Source organism: Penicillium crustosum (assembly GCF_028827405.1).
Source record: "Penicillium crustosum strain IBT 35664 chromosome Unknown utg000003l_segment0_segment0, whole genome shotgun sequence".
NCBI classification, from domain to species: Eukaryota; Fungi; Ascomycota; class Eurotiomycetes; order Eurotiales; family Aspergillaceae; genus Penicillium; species Penicillium crustosum.
In genome coordinates, this window is record NW_026623124.1 from 1,934,284 (window position 1) to 1,953,981 (window position 19,698).

At 50.8% G+C, this 19,698-nt stretch overlaps 6 protein-coding genes across 6 annotated transcripts; 3 read left to right on the top strand and 3 right to left on the bottom strand.

Annotated features, from left to right (window-relative positions):
• Nucleotides 1–121: 121 nt before the first annotated feature.
• N7487_007791 (serine/threonine-protein phosphatase) lies at nucleotides 122–1,537 on the bottom strand (the record flags this gene model as incomplete). Its single annotated transcript, XM_056875521.1, has 3 exons — nucleotides 122–124; nucleotides 185–1,451; nucleotides 1,521–1,537. The coding sequence occupies 3 exons, from the start codon at nucleotides 1,535–1,537 to the stop codon at nucleotides 122–124; spliced, it is 1,287 nt and encodes a 428-aa protein (XP_056727709.1).
• Nucleotides 1,538–2,000: 463 nt separating this feature from the next.
• N7487_007792 (uncharacterized protein) lies at nucleotides 2,001–2,429 on the top strand (the record flags this gene model as incomplete). Its single annotated transcript, XM_056875522.1, has 1 exon — nucleotides 2,001–2,429. The coding sequence occupies one exon, from the start codon at nucleotides 2,001–2,003 to the stop codon at nucleotides 2,427–2,429; it is 429 nt and encodes a 142-aa protein (XP_056727710.1).
• A 367-nt stretch (nucleotides 2,430–2,796) lies between these two features.
• alg3 (dolichyl-P-Man:Man(5)GlcNAc(2)-PP-dolichol alpha-1,3-mannosyltransferase) lies at nucleotides 2,797–4,170 on the top strand (the record flags this gene model as incomplete). The annotated part of the gene is made up of 3 exons (XM_056875523.1): nucleotides 2,797–2,923; nucleotides 2,986–3,509; nucleotides 3,568–4,170. The coding sequence occupies 3 exons, from the start codon at nucleotides 2,797–2,799 to the stop codon at nucleotides 4,168–4,170; spliced, it is 1,254 nt and encodes a 417-aa protein (XP_056727711.1).
• Nucleotides 4,171–4,298: 128 nt separating this feature from the next.
• Nucleotides 4,299–4,780, bottom strand: N7487_007794 (putative eukaryotic translation initiation factor eIF1a-like protein; the record flags this gene model as incomplete). The annotated part of the gene is made up of 2 exons (XM_056875524.1): nucleotides 4,299–4,404; nucleotides 4,470–4,780. The coding sequence occupies 2 exons, from the start codon at nucleotides 4,778–4,780 to the stop codon at nucleotides 4,299–4,301; spliced, it is 417 nt and encodes a 138-aa protein (XP_056727712.1).
• A 1,363-nt stretch (nucleotides 4,781–6,143) lies between these two features.
• Nucleotides 6,144–7,763, bottom strand: N7487_007795 (sugar porter family MFS transporter; the record flags this gene model as incomplete). Its single annotated transcript, XM_056875525.1, has 1 exon — nucleotides 6,144–7,763. The coding sequence occupies one exon, from the start codon at nucleotides 7,761–7,763 to the stop codon at nucleotides 6,144–6,146; it is 1,620 nt and encodes a 539-aa protein (XP_056727713.1).
• Nucleotides 7,764–11,162: 3,399 nt separating this feature from the next.
• On the top strand, nucleotides 11,163–18,290 carry ftmA (nonribosomal peptide synthetase ftmA; the record flags this gene model as incomplete). Its single annotated transcript, XM_056875526.1, has 1 exon — nucleotides 11,163–18,290. One exon carries the CDS (start codon nucleotides 11,163–11,165, stop codon nucleotides 18,288–18,290), a length of 7,128 nt encoding a protein of 2,375 aa, XP_056727714.1.
• Nucleotides 18,291–19,698: the final 1,408 nt, after the last annotated feature.

Here is a 19,698-nt window from a genome sequence, read left to right on the forward strand (position 1 = left end):
GTGCAAGTATCAAAAGATTTGTCATAGATGATCATTAGTTCTCAAAAACCAACACCAAGGCGCAAAATGCTACTTCCAAGAGAACCATATAAAAAGAAGAAAAAAGGTGCGTGGGATGGTATCACTACATGGCATGGATGTTAGCAAAATGATATCAGTCGACAACGGAAAAGAAAGAGCTTACCAAGAAATAATCAGCGACAGGCTTCTTCGCAGGCATGCCCCTTGTATCCTGCGCTGCAGCCTCAAAGACACGATATCTCCTTCCAGGACTGACAACTCTATTATCTGTAACAATTCCATTGCTCCGACCATATTCACCGTTACTGCGAGCAACAGTGCCGCCGCCACTTGCGTCTTCACCCAGCTCAAGGATAGCGGCAACATTGCCGCAGCGGTAGCAGTAGTTTGGAGCAGACCAGACAGTGACGATACCGCCATCAAACATCTCTTTGTATCCCTCCATAACAAGCTGGTGGGCACGCGCGACAAGAGACAAGCCATTAAGATGATTGAACTGTTTGACGATATCACCGCCGAAGAGGAACCCAGCTCCACGAGGACTCAATCCCCAGCCTTCGATCTCATCCGGATCTGACCAGAGCAGATCGCACATGGCACCTTCGTGTGGCACCTCTTGCTTGCGGTCAATCAGCCGAATTTTATCGACAGAGTCAATGAGCGGTGACAATCCACCGTGTACACAGAGCACCGCACCAGTCCGGCTAGTTGAGGCGCTGCCGTTGCCATCGCCGCTCGCACCTGTCCCCGGCGCACCCGATCGTGAGGGCGCGGCAGCTTGGCCTGGAGCGGCGGAGATGTCTCGTGGCGGGGAGATATTTCTAGAGTCTGTGGATGCATCGGAAGACGAACGTTGTCGCGCGCGATACGTACTCATTGTGACTTCGCCTCTGGAATTCAGTACTTCTGTTTCCAGCTCGCTGTCATCAATCGGCATGCTTGAGAGTGCTGTGTTGGAGGAGGGTTCTAGCTCTGAGCTCGCGCCGAGCACGATCGCGCCCAGGGCTAGGTAGTCGAATACTTCGCAGCAATATCGCCATACATTGGCGCTGCCGTATTTGCGAATACATTCGTCGTAAAATCCATATACTGTTGTGATTTGGCGTGATTCGTGGTTGCCGCGGATCAGGGTGATGCGATCGGGGTATCGGACTTTCAAACAAAGGAGGAGAAGGAAGGATTCAAGGGAGTAGAAACCACGGTCGACGAAATCGCCCATGAAAAGGTAGTTGGTGTCGGGAACGTCGCCGCCGACGCGGAATAGTTCCATCAAATCGTGGAATTGGCCGTGGATATCGCCGCAGATGGTCACGGGAGCGTCGACGGACACAACATTGCCTTCTTCGATCAGGAGCTCACGCGCCTTGTAGCACAGCTCGCGGACCTGGCTTTCGGGGATCAGGCGGCAGGCCCGCAGCTGCTCGATCGCCCTATTATACAAAACATTAGTTTGACGGTGAACGATGGAGGTCTAGAGGGTTGAGGGGTTGCTGCCATACCGGTCTAGGTCACTCATATTGTCGAAAGAGGGAGGGGGAAGGAAAGGGGGAACTGTATCGAAGTCGAGAAATCCCCAAAAAGAAATCAGATGGCTCAGTTCTCCGAAAAATACAGTCTCATCTTCGCGAAGCTATGATGCGCGACGCAGAGACTTGAGAGAAAGCGGAACATCCAATCACGCGGGAGCCAGATAAGATTAGATGCACCCAGAGCCTTTCGCTGTCTTCTCTCCCCACGATTTCCTTTGAGAACTACCTTCACAATTACTGTCGGGGGTTCAGAAGCTTGTCAACTTGAACAATTCTTACTGAACATTCAATTGACCTCCTTTTGCGCACTATTTCTTCCCTTCCTATCCGACTACACCAGCCAGCCCACTCCGAAGCCCTCCGATGGCCTGAAAAATTCCAGAAACAGCCGGCCACGCCCACCTCGTCTCAATTGAACTTCAATAATCATTCTCTCTCACTTTGTACACAATGCCGCCACATCTACATCCCCGGTCGCGGTCAACCACCGGCCTATTCGCCGGCACCCTCCTCGCATCTCTCCTAGTTGTCGGAATACCGCACGTCTTCCCCTGTCCTGCCCCACGCCGCACCTTTGCCGATTCGGAGATGACCATGACAACCGATGGACAACAAGCACCACGCTTCCGACGCAGACGGCGTAAGGATCTCGAAGTGGGCCCAGAAGGCAGTCAGCAGGATCAGCCCATGCCAGCTGTCATGGACGAGGAGGTCTCAACATTCCTTCAAATGGAGGCGGAAGCAGAGAAACTCTCCCACATCAATCGAGAATGCCCCGTTCCCAAACCCAAAGGAGTTTTGGGGGAATTGCTGGGCTTCCGGGACATCCAAGCGAATGGCCAGCACCAGCAAACCGCCCTGTCAGAAGGAGACCGATAATGCGTGCACATCCACACTCTCTCCTTCGATTCTTTTGCATTTTGTTTTCTCGGCTGTTTAATGATACCATGGATTTTGACTATAAGGGTTGGGTGGACCGGTGGATGTTTAGAAGAAAGACCATGCTCGGGGTCCCGAATGCGAGCTAGAACCTACAACATATGTATTCCCTATGTACACTGAGATGTATAAAACAAATACCAATTATATTAAGACTAGACATAGTCAAAAGTTACATGTATATAATTGCCTTGACCAAAACGTGTTACCTCCAACTTAAATGCAATTGTAGACACTTACGTAGTAGGCGGAGCCAGCTCCGGCCACCTCGACTATTCTCCCTGTCAACCATCGAGCGTATCTCGCCATGGCATTGACAGCTAAGAGCTTCGTCTACGACGTGCTCACTAACCAGAAACATACGCGATGGATTGCACCTCTCCTCATTTTAGGCGACGCGCTACTCTGCGCCTTCGTCATATGGAAGATCGCCTGTAAGGCCGCGTCCAGGTGTCGCGTACTGAACCAAACCCAGCTAACCAAGCAACAACCACAGACACTGAGATTGACTGGTCGACGTACATGCAACAGGTCTCTCTATATATCTCCGGCGAACGTGACTACCCCCTGATCAAAGGCTCAACCGGTCCGCTCGTCTACCCCGCCGCCCACGTATACATCTACACTCTCCTCTACCACCTCACCGATGAAGGCCGTGATATTCTCCTCGGGCAGACGCTCTTCGCCGGACTCTACCTGGCTACATTGGCTGTGGTAGTAGCCTGCTACAGACAAACGGGGGCACCTCCATACCTTTTCCCGCTTCTTGCTCTGTCCAAACGGCTACATAGCATATTCGTCTTGCGCATGTTCAATGATGGGGTTGCGACTTTCGCTATGTGGCTTGCTATATATCTGTGTCTGAGACGCAATTGGACGGCAGGGATTGCGGTGTGGTCTTTTGGGGTTGCGATTAAAATGACACTCGTGCTGCTTGTGCCTGCTATTGCGGCCATCACTCTTCTCAGTTTGGGATTGGTGCGAAGCATTTCGCTTGGATTTATGGCTGTTCTTATCCAGGTGAGTACTTCGAAGGTTAATTGAGTTCTGGGGAGTCAGCTAACGCAAAAAATTACAGGTCCTACTTGCGGTTCCCTTTCTCCAGACTAACACTACAGGCTACCTCTCTCGGGCATTTGAGCTATCCCGCCAATTCATGTTCAAATGGACAGTGAACTGGCGGTTTGTAGGAGAAGAAACATTTCTCTCAAGGGAGTTCTCTGTGGGTCTGATGGTGCTGCATATATCCTTGTTGGCTATCTTCTTCGGAATCTGGGTAAAACCTTCAGGCTCGAACATGGTTCGCTTCCTCCAGCATACTCTCCAGGGACGCCAAAAGACAATTCCACTCTCAAAATCCTTCACTATGACTGTCATGTTGAGCTCACTAGCCATCGGCTTGCTTTGCGCCAGGTCCTTGCATTACCAGTTTTTCGCGTATCTCGCGTGGGCGACCCCCTTCCTTCTCTGGCGCGCAGGTATCCACCCAGTTCTTATATACGCCGTATGGGCGCTGCAAGAGTGGGCTTGGAACGTTTTCCCCAGCACAAACGCAAGCTCGGCGGCTGCGGTGTTATCGCTCGCGGTCCAGGTCTTTGGCGTGTTGTTCAATGGCTCGAGCGAGGTAGATAAGAAGAGTGACAAGGAAAGCAGTCGCGACAAGGCAACTGTCCAAAAATGAGAGATACCCTGGCCCCAATTCATACTGAGACGTGCATATTTCAAGAATCATTGTTGATAGCCCAGAATCCCTGTGTACCGTAGCGACTGCCATTGAACAAACGCTTGGTGCCTTTGAAAGGCGATCATTCAGTCTGATTCGTCGGAGGAAGGCATTCGGCCCACACGAGACTCTTCCTCTTCGTCGTCAGAGTCAGCAGCCAATACAACCTGCTGTTTCACGAATTCCTTAGGCCTGTGGGAAAAGCAATACCAATTAGCGAACGAGTTTGTGGCTAAATCTTAATCAAAAATACATACCAGAAGGGAGCCTTTCTCCATGCCTTCTCGTCTCTGACGATATTGACAATCTCTCCTCGAATTTTATTGTCCCGCTCCTCCTGGCCCTTGGTATCGACCACGACGTACGAGCTGCGCTTGATCCAGATAGCGGAGCGGAATCGTGCAGGTAATTCGACGAGCATCTGCTTCTTGTCTGTTTGTTCGACCAGGTAGATGTTGTTTCCGGTGGCTTTAATTGCTCGCACGATCTGCTGAGTGTCGGACAGCTCGTCAGGAGGAGTCAAGGTTCCCTCTGCTGTAGCCAACATCTTTCGGCGAGGCGGTCCCATTGCTGAAGATTTAATTTGTATTGGTGGATATCGTAAATGTAGAAGGGCAGAGAGATCAATTGCAAAAGAAAGGAAGGAAATTCTCCGGAAATAATTTGAGATCTTATCGGCGGGGCAGATTTCCCAAGGTTCCCCTGCCCGCATTTACTCCAGTCCCCAAGTTATACGGCATGGAATTGTCTTAATAACTTATTCAATGTTCATAACTGATCAAATACATACTCAACGCAGTAATATTCTTTACAACGTTGATATTTGGCCTAGCTGTGAGTTCTCCGAGATGAACCAAAGGGTACATGTCCTTAGACTATGAATTCAACGACTTTGAACTGGCCAATAACTCGGGTCCAGTCTATGTATATCGTGAATTTCAGAATTGTGACGAATGACAGTACTCACATTCCCTTGATTCCTATCAAATAGCACTTATAATGATTTACACACTGCCCTTCGACGCCGGCTCGTGTGCTTCTTAATCATCTTCACGATCCGCATATTGATAGCGTACAACCACTATGCCTTGGGCTTCCAGGAAACACCCAGGGTATGCTCAATCAGCACTAAGGTCATGCTCACTGAGTAACTAAATACAACATGCCCATTCTTGTGACTAAAAACAAAGGCAGAGACTAACAATTTCACCACGTGACATGTGATGCTCTAGCAGCTAAAAATCCCATTTAACATTTACGATTTTTACTGATTACCCCTGTCTCAGGAAAGCCCTAGAAAAGCCTCCGATCTCATGGTCCGTATGTTTGTCCTATCACATGCTTCGAGGTCGTTTGCTTGTTTCCAAGGTGCCCAGGTGCATTTTCTTGAACCTCGGACCTCAAACCACGAGGAAATGGATCACAAGCTTCATGGTTGTCAAGCTAATATCGGATTCGACAATAAATCATACGGCGGTAACACCACTTGAAAATGCAGGGCTGGGAGAAAAAAAAGTAGACGTCTTCTGGGAGAGTTGATGAAATGTTTCTAACAGTTAAATCTAATAACCGTTCAGGCCCGTTGAGCTGTTTAATTGTAAATTTGATGCTGGATGGAAATCTTATCTTTGTGATATTACTCCCTTCGCAGTGAACGTAGGAGCTCGATACGAATGATTCTACAAGTACATAGTCTCAACGCTTAACTCTGCCGGCTACACTCTACAATACACTATTTCACAGTCCGTTGGAGCACTTCAAAACTTATCAAGGAAGCGGTGGTTCTAGGAAGTAAATAAATTTCAATTCATGGTTCTATCAGGCAGTGAAGCCCGATGTCCCGGCAGGGTACTGATACCCGGGACAACTATATATGGCGATGGCTATTTACCACGCTATTTCCAACGCTCCCTTCTCACACAACCTCTGCTTTACAGCTCACGCTTATTCTCGCTCTCGCCACTGCTGGTAGCAATCTCAACCTTCTCGGACTCAATGGCATGGTGGTCGGTGGTGGCCAAGCCAAGCTCGATCTGCATCTGGCCGATCTGCTCAACGCTGAGCTTAGGCAGCTCCTGGGCGACTTGGAAGGGCCACTTCTTCTCAACGTGAGCCTTGGCGAAGATGACATCAATTTCTTCCAAATCACGACCAGCAGTCTCAACGTAGAAGAAGTAGGCAAAGGGAATGGCGGTGAAATTGACCAGGGCGAAGAACAGGTAGAGACCCCAGGAACTCTGGTTTGAGAAAACGGGGGTGAACATGACAACAGCGAAGTTGTTAATCCAGTTGGTACAAGTGGAAGCAGAAGCAGCCATGGTACGTGTGCGAAGAGGATTGATCTCGGGAGGGTAGATCCAAGGGAGAGGTAGTGTAGTGAAGGCGAAGAAGCAGATGAAGAGGAAGATACCGACGGCGGCACCTTTGGCATTTTGGGTTGTCTCGTCGATTAGGCAACCCATGGTGATTATAAAACTAAGACCCTGGCCGAGGAAACCGATAAAGAACAAATTACGGCGTCCGACTTTCTCAATCATAAAGAAGGAGGGGATAGTAGCGAGAGCGTAGACAGTGGAGAAAACACCGCCAATGATCATAGCCAACTTATGGTCCATATGAAGGTTGTTTTCGAAAAGGAGGGTAGAGTAGTAGATAGCTGCATTGCAACCAGTGAATTGCTGGAAGAACTGGCCGGAGCAACCTATCATCATACGCTGGAACTCTTGGGTTTTACCGAAGGTAAAGAGGGTCTTCCAGCTGTGAGACTGTTGGGCCTCAACAGCCTTCATATCAGCCTTAATTAGGTTAAAGTCGCGAAGGGTGTCCTCCGCATCCTCGGTACTGTCATTAAGCTGAGCCATGACTTGGAGAGCCTCCTTATCTTTGCCCTGCATAATAAACCAACGAGGAGACTCGGGTAGCATAAGAGCACCGATTATAACGCCGATAGCGAAGATGATCTGGAAGGCGACGGGGAATCGCCACTGGACAGAGGAATCGGTGTAGGAAAGACCGAAATCGATCCAGTAGGCAATAAAGGTACCAACAGCAATAATGGCACCCTCGAAGCAGACGAGGAAACCACGGTTGTGGGCCCTAGAGCACTCTGACTGCCAGACAGGGATTGTAGCGGTATCCATACCGTTTCCAAGACCGGAGATTACACGACCGATCACAAATTGACCCAGACCCCAGGAATGGCCATAGGAAGCTGTAGAGAGGACGGTACCGATCACCATGAGAGTACCACCGGTGACCAGCAATGGAGTACGGCCAGTGCGCTGGCCGAAGCAGAGAGTGAAGATAGCACCGAAGAAACATCCCAGTTCGTAGCAGGAGTTGACAGCACCTTGTAGAACGGAGACATGCTCGGCACTGTTGCCAGGGTGGTTTTTATCGAGGACAGGGAACTCGCCGATGAAAGATGTACCTTGCAGAATACCGGACATCAAACCCTGATCATAACCGAACAGGGAGAAACCGACGACGGAGGTGAGGGTGATGGCCCAGTGGAGCTTCTTGCCCCGGAGGCCGGAGTTGGTTGTCCACATATTGCGATGCTGCTTTGCCTCTACCTAACTAAACTAGGGAGGATAAGGAGGTACTGAAACGACAAAGAAAGAACAGGAACAGACTCCGGGGTGGGTGACGCTTTTGTATCCTTTTCAGATGTATGCGTCTGCTTTCTGGGTCTGCGGGCATCAGGGGCCCCAGGCCCCACTGGTCTCCATCGGTTGGTCCCGCCATGGGGAGGGAAGTTTAAAGATGACGGCGGCGGCTTGGAGACCGTAGGCAAGTGTCGCGACCCGCCTTGGGGGCTGAGGGCTTTCCGGGGTTGTGAGTGGACAAGCGACATGGGGAGGGGCAAGTCTCGCGGGTCGCCAAGAAGGCCAAGCGCCCCCATTCATGTGAATGGAGTCACGGCAGCGGCTTAAGACTTTTCGGTTCTCGCGGCCGAGGATTGGCCCGCTGCCAAGGGCAAAGAAGCTCTCCCGCCAAGGAGAATGGACCACCCGTTCATATAGATGGTCGAGTTAAGGTTGGATATTCGAAGGAAGATTTAAAGTAGATGGTTAAGTTAGGTTTATTTGGTTTGTATGTTGTACATGGGATCAAAGAAATCATTTGAATGGGAATTAATCGAACGACTAACTGACATGGATTAATTTAATCTAATAGAATACTAAATTACTGACTGGGATTATTGTCTCATCCCAGGCTGGTATTGCCTCGTGGAGGTAGATCACTTCTTCGGCCACCGCAAGAGGAATCTCGCCCGACCCTCCATACTCTCTCCATGTACTCTCCATGTACTCTCCATGGGGGAAACCGGGGGAAAACGGGGGAGAGGCTGGTGGACCAAGGGTCTTTCCTTTGTCCTACGTGAGCCACTGAGCCACTAAGCGTGCCCTATCACCCATAGTAAGACCATGAATGAATCGACCTTTGGGGCCGGGGGTCAAATCATGTTGAATATTACTCATGAAACTCGCCTTAGTTGCCCTCTTCATCCTCTCCCATCCTAACCTCGGCCCTGTTTGACGCTGTCTCCGATGCCGACGGCCGGATAGGTTACACTTCCATACACCGTGGCCCACATCTTCGGATGTTCAAGAGTTCAAGAGCCAATCGCTCCTCCCGGGGACTCCCCGCGGGGACAGGACGGCCCCCCCTTTTAGCGGCCCCCCCTCAGCCCTCGCCGGGATGGGTTCCACGCTAACGCTACATTGCCGATCACAATGGCGTTTTCGACTCAATGGACGCCTGGACCCACCAGAATAGGTAGGTTCCTGACTCGCATGGAGGCCCAAGGATCCCCATGCGAGTAAACGTGTCATCGGTCGAAGCGAACTACATACGCGAAGTCCAAGGCTTCAATTTCCATTTTCATCCCTATGGAACCAGGGGCCGAGCGCAGCCCTACCTGAAGCTAGTCTGATCGGATGTTTTATTCGGGAACGAAATGAAATCCGACCTATAACATACTCCGTACGGAGAAACCACTCGAATGGAAATAGCCCCAAATGGACCGGAAATTAATATAAAAAAATGGAACTAGCCTGAAATCAGTCAACAAATGATCAATACAGAATACTTTTCAATATGAATCCGAATTATGTGGACTAGGGGTTTTGACTACGTAAATGCTACCATTTGCATTTCATAGTGCGTTTCCTTCTTCTTTCGATTATTTGCTTTTTGCTTTTTACTTTCTTGCTTTTTGCTTACTGTCCCTCACGAACAATTCCATTCTCAACTAGTATGATTTGCCTTGATTCTCAATTGATTCCAAGTGCGTATCCGTAAAACTTATTAGTGACATGCACGGCCTATTTATCCTCATCCGGTGAAGTCCTGGAGGTGTGTATGGGGTAGAAGGTGTGTGCGTAGACAAGGGTTAACCCATGCAAGACCAATTAGATCCCCAGGGGACCAACAGATTTGTGACCGGGGGCGTGGCTGAACGCACAGGAGTTTCAGAACCAAATGGAATGTGAGGGATAGAGGTACTCACCTACTTTTCTAAGTCATTTGAACTGTTGGAAGAGTGCTCATAGATCCTCCTACGATGATATGTTTTAGCGAGCCAGTTGTAGGAATAGATTGACAATTTCACCCTCAGGCGCTATTCTTAAAACTGTCAAGCAACTCAAGCCATGAACGGTTCAGCCTATAAGTCTTGGTAAACTCCACATTCAAAGGGGGCCAGTCAGAACATAAATCTATCCACTTCAGACCCTCTCTTCCCGAAATTTCCCTGGGGTCCTCATTTGATTGCGCATCTCGCGACGTATTCAGTCAGAAAAACAGTCCAGTAGCCCAAGAACCCCAGCACCAAAACCACACTGGTCCTGGAATCTCCACCTCATAACTTGATTGAGAGTCATCCGTACCCTTGGTGGCCGAGGGGGGCTATCATTGTATATTGTATAATGATGTATGAAGTACGGAGTAGTATTTATTAGATAACTCCATTTGGCCGGGGCCGAGGGCATCCATCCACCTGCAACCGTTGTGCCCACCTCTAGCCCAAAGCGACGTCATTCTCGAGGGCTTACGCCCCATCCGTTCGCTTATTGTATCTATATTATATGATTTGCTCGGCGGGGAATGCTTGTGCTCCATGAATCTCCATGCCGTTAAACCCGCTGCGGTGGCGTATGGGGGCCAAATTCACTGGCATCACAGGACCATATTGAATAATATACAAGGGGCTCAAACAACTAAAGGGGATCGTCACTGCCTTCATGACACAATGACGCCCGGGTAATTCATTGGATGGCGCTTATTTATTGTGCCGGAGTCGGGAAACCTACTCTTTACAGTACACAATATAGAAGTAGTAAATAGCAACTGAACACTTACTGCTTGAGAAACTAGAAGAGGAAATTGAAGATTATGATAGAGCTCTGTGCTATTATCAAGACCTCTTTTATAAACCTTAGAACTTGAATTCCTAATCAAGACACTACCCCTAAGCCCTAAGCCCTAGACACCCTGAATATCCTGAATACCCTGGTGTTGGTACGAAGTAGTAGTAATGGTAGTACGCGTGGCCCTCCACCATTCTGGTGACAGACGTATTACTGCACTAAGTATGAGGCCCATGTCGAGTGCAACCCGATGAATTCACTAAGCGAGCCAGGCAAGTCAACAAAATAAATTGATACATAGCAAACTAATATGGCAGAACGTCGCAGGGATCGCGCGTCACTCCTGGAAGTGCACGTCAGACCTCACAGCTTCCTCCAATTCGTCCAGAGAGCGACAGGGGGCATCAGTATTCAGTCAAGAGGTTTGAAGAAGTACACAGGGGGCCGATGCACTAGTCTGTATGTCCATTTACTCATCGGTGCTCACAGAGATGAAAGCCCTCAGAGTCTCAACCTGATACTCACCTACATACATCCAGCCATCATATCTAGCGGAAGACCGGTAGTTGCCAGACAATGCATGACAACCAGGCGACGGATGAGGTGCTGCCTGTCCAGTCAAAAGAAACATGCCTGGTACCATCCTCGATCAAGTTTCGCTGTTGGATGGAATGTACCCTTGACTTCGGTGCCCTCGGTTTGACGCTAAAGGATGTCTCCCCTGCACTCCTCATGCTCTGTGCGGCCGCATCTCATGGAGACCTCCGAAACTACACTGGGTGTGGTATCATTGGGATTGATGCAAACGCCCAGTTTGCTCCCATCCGCAAAACCGACGACCACGCGGGCTGCCTCGTACCCATAGAACCCGACTTCGACCTTGAATCATCAATATCTCAGAACTTACATACTTTGGAGGATGATCTGCATGAAGAGGCCCAGCGGCATCATCAGCACCGGAATGTCATGAGCGAAGCCACCATTCGTCACATCGTTATACTCGAGAAGAACAACGCAGGTGGTAAATCCCCGAAATGGATGCAACAGCTCAAATCTGCTGGACAGACAGATGGGCTCATACCCGCAACCGTTCTGCATTGTATCCTGGATCAAGGCCTTTTGTCAATTCGAATATGCATCAGCAACTCAGCAGCAGATGGGGCTCGACGAACGCAAAGCATCGTCGAGAACTTCTTGCACCTCTTCGTTGAATCGCTCAGTCACCCACAATTGCGGCTACTGGATGCAATAGGAGGTTTCCTGCCCACCTCGCCTACCGCGTCCATCCCAGATGTTCCACCATTCTGGGGGATGTGCGTGCAAAACGTAATCCAAGACCAGTGTCGGAAATCCCCAGATTCTCTGGCAGTTGATGCATGGGATGGCTCCCTCACATATCGAGAGCTAGACGAACTTACTGACCGGCTAGCACGTGTACTGATGCTCTTGGGGATAGGACCGGAGCGCTTCGTTCCCATCTGCATGGAAAAGTCCCAATGGACAACGGTGGCCATCCTCGCCGTTATAAAAAGTGGGGGCGCGTTTAGCCTACTGGACCCAGCCCATCCTTTGCCCCGCCTGCAGCAGATCTACGACGAACTCGGAAGTCCATTTATATTGTCGTCGGAAGCCCAGGCAGCGCGGTGTCTGAAGCTTGGGGATGTTATGGTTATAGAGAATTTAGACCGAGCATGTCGATCAAGCCGTGTCCTCCATGAGATGCCGCTGGTCCATCCAAGCAATGCACTCTATGTCGCTTTCACTTCGGGCTCCACGGGGAAGCCGAAAGGAGTCGTAATTGAACACCAGGCTTATTGCTCAAGCGCTCAGTCCCATACGCAGGCCTTCCAGATCAACGACAGGTCTCGCCTCCTGCAGTTCGCCGCCTACGCGTTTGATGTTAGCATCCTGGAGACGTTAAGCACGCTGATGGCTGGAGCGTGTCTCTGCGTACCAAGTGAGGCTCAACGAAATGATGTGGTGTTGTTCGAAGACGCCTTGAAGACTTCCCGTCTCACCCACGTAGGCCTCCCTCCTTCCTTTGCTCGAATAGTCACCTGGGCGAATATCGAAGAGCGGCCGCCCACGTTGCTACTAGGCGGCGAGCCGATGCGCAAGTCAGACAGGACCATTTATAGCGCGCTCGGGTTCCGCTTGATGAATGCATACGGGCCTACTGAATGCTCTGTCAACTCAACAATCCATCATCGCGTCCGGCCTAGACATTCGGTGCAGAATATCGGCAAACCTACCGGGGCAGTTGCGTGGATTGTCGACCCTGACGACATGGAAAAGCCGATGGAATGGGACGAGGTTGGCGAGCTACTTCTTGAAGGCCCAATAGTGGGCCGGGGATATTTGAATAACAGTGATGCTACTCGCAAGGCCTTTATCGAACCTCCGGCATGGCTTCGACGGCTGCGCAAGGGGCAGTATCAGCACCGGGTTTACAGGACGGGGGATCTAGCGTCTCAGGACCAGACAGGAACGATTCACATCGTCGGTCGCAATGACGGACAGTTCAAGATTCGAGGGCAGCGTGTGGAGGTCGCCGATGTCGAACATCATATCAACGACTTCGTGGACACCAGCACTGAAGTTGTCGTGGAGAAGGTCAACACGTCCGACGACTGCCAGAGGCTCATCGCATTCGTTGTTCTTGATGGGCCGTTACCCGCCCAGACGACTAGCTCGCTCTTTCTAGCACCGGATGTTTCTCACCTGGAGAGTTTCAAGGCCATCCAGGAGCAGCTGCGTAACCGTCTTCCCCGGTACATGGTTCCCGATCTGTGGATTCCCTTGGCCCGTCTACCCAAGGCAGCATCTGGAAAAATCGACCGACGCTTGTTGAGAGACACCGCAGCGGCAATTTCGCAAAGAGATCTTTATGCCTTTGCGTGCTCCACGAAAGAGAAACGGTCTCCTACCACTCCCAGTGAACGAACACTACAGCAAGTGTATGCTGATATCCTCCAAATCCAGCCCACCGCCATTGGCATGGACGATACCTTTTTGCGCCTTGGTGGCGATTCCGTCCAGGCTATTCGTCTAGTCGGGGCTGCAAGAAAGGCCAGGCTGACCGTTCAGATGCAGGATATCCTCGCTGAGGTCAGCATCGCCGAGCAGGCAGACAAGGCCATGACGATTGCATCTTCGCCCGAGGCTGTCTACGAGCCGTTTAGTCTGGTGGAGGCCTCTGTGCAGGACGATGTTCTTAGGCTGGCCCAGGAACAATGCAAAGTGCAACGGTCCCAGATTGAAGACATCTATCCGTGCACGCCGCTGCAAGAGAGCATGTTCGCATCCTCGCTGCAACACCCTGGCATGTACACGGGAAACATTGTCTTTCGAATCCCTCTAGGCGTGGATACCTCCAGGCTGAAACACGCTTGGAAGGACACGGCTTACAACAATCCTATCCTGCGCACGCGTATTATCCAAGCCCCGCATGGGTTTTTTCAAGTCGTTGTCGACACTTTTGCCTGGCAAGAACATACCGACCCCATTCTCAAATCCCCAGGATTCACAGAGCTGGTCGGACAACCATTGGTCCAATACCTTCATAAAGAGAAGGATCGTCAGCTGGTATTGACGAGTCACCACGCTGTATCGGATGACTGGACGCTACGTCTCGTTCGACAACAGGTGGAAGCCTCGTATCACGGTAACTTGCTGGAGAAGCAGCATTTCTATCCCTTCATTCAATACACCCAGGACCTTCAGGGTGTGGAGGAGTTTTGGACCACCCAGCTGGCTGAACTCGATGCCACGGTCTTTCCTGAGCTTCCGGTCAGCAATTACCGGCCTTCAGCCACGCAGTCCCTCCAACATCAGATCGAGGGGCTTTGCGTAGATAAGCAAACGTCTCATACCCTCCCTACTTACATCTACCTTGCGTGGGCATTGCTTATCGCTCACTATACTGATTCCTCCGATGTGGTGTATGGCGCGACCCTGAGTGGACGCAATGCCTCAGTACCAGCCATTGAGGCCATGGTTGGGCCAACAATCACAACCCTACCATTGCGCGTTAAATTGCAGCCTGTAACCTCGATAGTGACCGCACTGGATCAAGTACAAAAAACCCTAGCTTCCATGATTCCGTATGAACAGACCGGGTTGCCACGCATCGCCAGGAGTTGCCAAGGTGGCACGAGAGCCTGCCAGTTCCAAAGCCAGCTCATAATCCAATCCCCAGAGGAAACAGAGGATGCGAGTCTTTTTGAAACCGTCGAAGGGTCCGCCAATACTGGGCTGGATTATACAACCTTCTGCGAGTTCGCGATGATGTTGTCGGTCTTACCTAGCCCAGACCGGACCAGGATGACTATTGATACTGCATTCGATCCCCATGTCCTCTCGCCGGATGCCATGCGCCGGATGCTGTGTCAGTTTACACACATTCTGCGTCAAATCATGCAGCAGCCTGCGCAGCAGATAGATGCAGTGGATATGGTATCCCCGGATGACCTGGTTCAGCTCCAACAGTGGAATTATCAGATACCTCCGGCGGATTCCCGGTCCTTGAACGATCTGGTTCTAACTCGGTGTCTCGACCAACCACAGGCTACGGCTGTGTGTTCATGGGATGGATCATTGACGTATTCGGATCTAGACAGCTTGTCCTCCTCCCTGGCCTACCGGCTTAGATCGCTGGACGTGCACCCAGGTTCTTCAGTAGGGATCTGTCTGGAGCGGAGTAAATGGAGCGTTGTCACCATTCTGGCCGTCCTGCGCGCCGGCGGTACGTGCATTCTCCTGGACTTGCATCATCCGCGCCAGAGAATCCACGATATCCTCAAAGAAATATCAGTTCAAGTCGTGATCAACAGCCAGACGACGGCAGAGTTAACAAGCGGTCTCACACCAATCGAGACTCGTCTCGATCCAGCGGTCACAGATATCCTGCCCCAGACGCCCTACCTCCCTGATTCACCGGTCTCTGCTACTACGCCCGCCTTTATGCTGTTCACCTCCGGCAGCACCGGTCGTCCCAAAGGTATCGTTATGCCGCACAGCACCTTAGCCTCCAGTATTAGGTACCATAGTACACCGATGAATGTTGGAGCTGATTCGCGGGTGCTCCATTTCTCCTCGTACGCGTTCGATGTCAGTATATACGAGATCTTCACTACACTGGCAGCGGGAGGAACCCTCTGCATTCCGTCAGAATTCGAACGTAAAAATGGGCTTGCCGAGGCGATCTGCCGATTCCAGGTCAACTGGGCGTTTCTCACCCCATCAACTGTGCAGACTTTGCAACCCTCGGAAGTCCCATGTCTGTCGACCTTGGTCCTAGGAGGGGAAGCCGTCACCCGCGAAAACGTCGATGTTTGGGCCCCTGGTCGCACGTTGATCAATGGATATGGTCCTGCGGAAGCCACCATCTGCGGTGTTGGACCCATTCCACCAACGGGGTGGAAGCAGGGGTCGATCGGGTCAATTGTTGGTGGTGTCGGCTGGGTGACGATGTCCACTGACACGTCACGATTGGCTGCTATCGGAGCCATCGGAGAGCTTCTGCTGGAAGGACCTTTTCTCGCTGCAGGATACTTCAACCTCCCGGATGTCACGGCCGCTTCATTTATAGAGTCCCCGGCATGGAGACAGAAAATGACCCTAGGTCTATCATCGGGTCTCTATCGGACGGGAGATCTCGTGCAGTACCAGGATGATGGAACTATTCGATACATGGGCCGTCAGGGCACGCGCTTGAAGTTGCACGGCCAACTAATCGACCTGGGAGAAGTGGAAACCAACACGCTCCGTGAGTTCCCTGCGGCCAGCGGAGTAGCCGTCGAGATACTCTCTTTGGATGTTGGCAGCAACGTAGCAGAAACACTGGTCGCTTATATAAAATTCGACTCCAACGACCCCAAAGAGCGCGACGTTAATGGTATTTTAGACTCGATCTGCGAAGAATTTCGCCACAGTACGGCCGAGGCGCAGAGGCGCCTTCGAGGGCTCCTTCCATCGTACATGGTCCCGTCCATATTCATTCCAGTCCAGATGATGCCGCAGACCGTGACGGGGAAACTTGACCGTCGCAGCCTACGGTCGGCTGTCCAGTCGCTCTCCTCCGAGGAGCTCCAGAATTACCGGGCAGCGCCGCTGGCGAAAACCTCAGTCTCTAGCGATGCCGAGCGGCTTCTGCAAGCCATGTGGGCTGATCTCCTGGGAATGGCTAAGGAATCCATTGGGGCAGAAGACAACTTCCTGGTCATTGGTGGTGATTCGATATTCACCATGCGAATGGTAGCCACGGCTCGACGTGCCGGGTTCGATTTCACCGTGGCGGACGTCCTGAGCCCAAACAGCTCATTGTCATCTCTTGCACGGTCCTTGCACGGGCCTAGTAAAGAGAACCCTGTTTGGTCTGCTCCAGCTCAGCCATCTATCCTTACATCAGTGGATTTCCAGCAGCATCTCAGCTTTCTGCAACAGCAAGGAATACTGCCCCTGACAGGAAACGTGACCAGTGCGCGGCCAGCTACGGAGGCACAATCAACACTCGTCTCGCGGTATCCATGGTTTCATTTCCAGTTTCCATTCCAAGGCGAACTCAATGAGAATCGATTGCGAGATGCTTCTCGGGCACTTGTCCGTGCTCACAGTGTCTTGCGGGTTGTCTTTACTATATATCACAAGGAGCTCTTCCAATTAACCCTAGCTGAAGATACGGATCTCCCTCTGCAGGTAATAACGACCGATAACCCGTTAGACTCGTTTTGTGAATCTCTTTGTCATTCGGAGCAGGCTGTTTCGGTTCCTTCAGCAGGAGTCGCGACCCGTTTTACACTAATCGTCAATCCCACGCATACAGACCAGCGGCTCATCATTCGTCTGGCCCACGCACAGTATGATGCCAGTTCCATTCCAATTCTAGTCCACGATCTCGAATCAGTATACAATGAGCAAAAGAAAATCGCAGATACCTCTTTCGACTGGTACCTTGAACAACGGGCGTGGCATTCAGATCAAGAGCAGCACCGAGCCTTCTGGCAGGAGTACCTGGCGGGCTCTTCCCTTGCCTCATCTCCCCTCGATCTCAAGTCAGCCACCCAGTTAGTCACAGGAACCTGCGATCTCGCTTTACCAACAGGGCTCCCACCTTATGTCACCCTGCCCACGGTCGTAAAAGCCGCTGCCGCTCTAGTTCTCGCTCGACACCTCCACCGGCCCGACATCGTTGTCGGCCAGACCGTCGATGGACGCAGTCTGCCATTCCCCGACATCGACCGAGTTGTAGGCGCCTGTAACAACTATATCCCGTTCCGGGTACAGCCTCGTGCGTCCATGACCGCCCGAGACTACCTTCTCCATGCCCAAACCCAGCATGCCCGGAGCCTGGGTTCCGAGTCTGTAGATTTGCGGACAATCGTCTCGCACTGCACCGATTGGCCGCCTTCCACGAAATTCGGGTACATCGTGCAGCATCAGACGGCTAATCACGGCTTAACTTTAACACTGGGGTGCAAGCCCGCGTCTCTCAAACTGGTCGGTGGACTCTCACCCGGATCGGAGGTGTGGATTTGCTCTACTGAGACTCCGTCTGGGGTGAGAATTGATATTCACTCTTCGACGCAGAGGATGAGTCTCGACCGGGCCACATCTATGGCGTGCGAAATTTGCGCAATGATTAATGATCTTCTGAAGGTGGATCGGTGTTTGGGTGATATTGAAGGTATCACGTTCCTAAGCTAGATAGTATCTAGTCAATGACCTATATTGTAGGAGAGCGTTTGTCTTCTTTGCTATATTAGCAAGTGTAGTCAAAGGTTATACATAGAACAGTCTCTTGCACAGAATATGCCTTTTTTTACCGCCTCCGTACACACCTAAAAAGACATTTAAAAAGATATATCAAAAGAGTATCCAAAAGACATGACAAGGCCGCTTAAGAACTTCGGCATAATAACTTAGCACCCTAAGACGCTCCATGTGGAGCACCTTCTTTCCCAGTACTCCAGTGCCATGGTCTCTTTCTATTCAAATAGTTAATAGATATTGTCTCGCAGGCGACGCGCGACTGAGGGCTTGCTTGTACATGAGCTTATGTCGATAATCAAGGTTGCTGAGTGAGTACCTGAGTCAGAGCGCTCGGGTCACGCGACGCTGGAGACCTCACCTGGGCACCTGCCCAGGTGGTTCATCCGGCTTATATAATGATCAAGTGACAGCCCAGGTGCTCGGGCGGTGAGTCCACGGGTGCCCATGTGGACCTCGGGAGTGGCTTTAATGATTAGGTAATACCCAGGAGCGTCCCGTGGACGGGTGCGCGGATTTGCTCAATGAGCAAAAAGCGGCAAGGGGTGAGCACTAAAGAAGAAAGGGGAAGCCACCTGGGCATGTCTGTCTAAAATCCGGTGTACCGACTCCGTATGTGTTTCTTAGTGATACTTCTTATAGAACATGCCCCGGCAAATAGGCATTTCCAACTCATTGTAATATCTCCTTGAATTTAACCATTTGCTTGACATTCATCTTGCGAAGGTTCTCCAAATAGTATTGACTCACAGTGACACAGGCCCAATAAGGAAGGTGAACTAGTGCCCGGCTGGACGCCAAGCATACTCTTGTTACTACGATTTGTTTGTTTAGATAGTATCCATGGATCCATGGATGGTTATATGCGGATGTTGTTAGCGAACGAATGATATGCCACGAGGATATATTCATTGCATTGCATGGAAATTCGATTTGGATTTCAGCCTCTTGACAACCAGTCCAGCGTACCATGTATGACCCCTCACACTTTGAGGAAAGTATTAATTCTTTGGTCTGGTACCTTCAATTTAGACAAATATCCCTCCAATGAGATTGTAATCTGGCGGTTAGGGCGGACAATAGGCAAATCTCACTCCTGCTTCATAATATCGTGTGAATCGAACGAATCATCTTGAATTTCGCCAGGTTCATATATTACCATATTCCTGAGGTCTCTCGTTGGGCTGACAAGGATATGATCTTTGGAATTCGAGGTCTATTCGTAGATAAATGATAAATAATCAGGTTTAGTCTACATGACAATAGTAAAAGTAGGACGAATGCCCTGTGTATTCCATTCGGAGCCTTGGCCTCGTAGTGTATTTCTTCCTCTATTGGTTGAGGA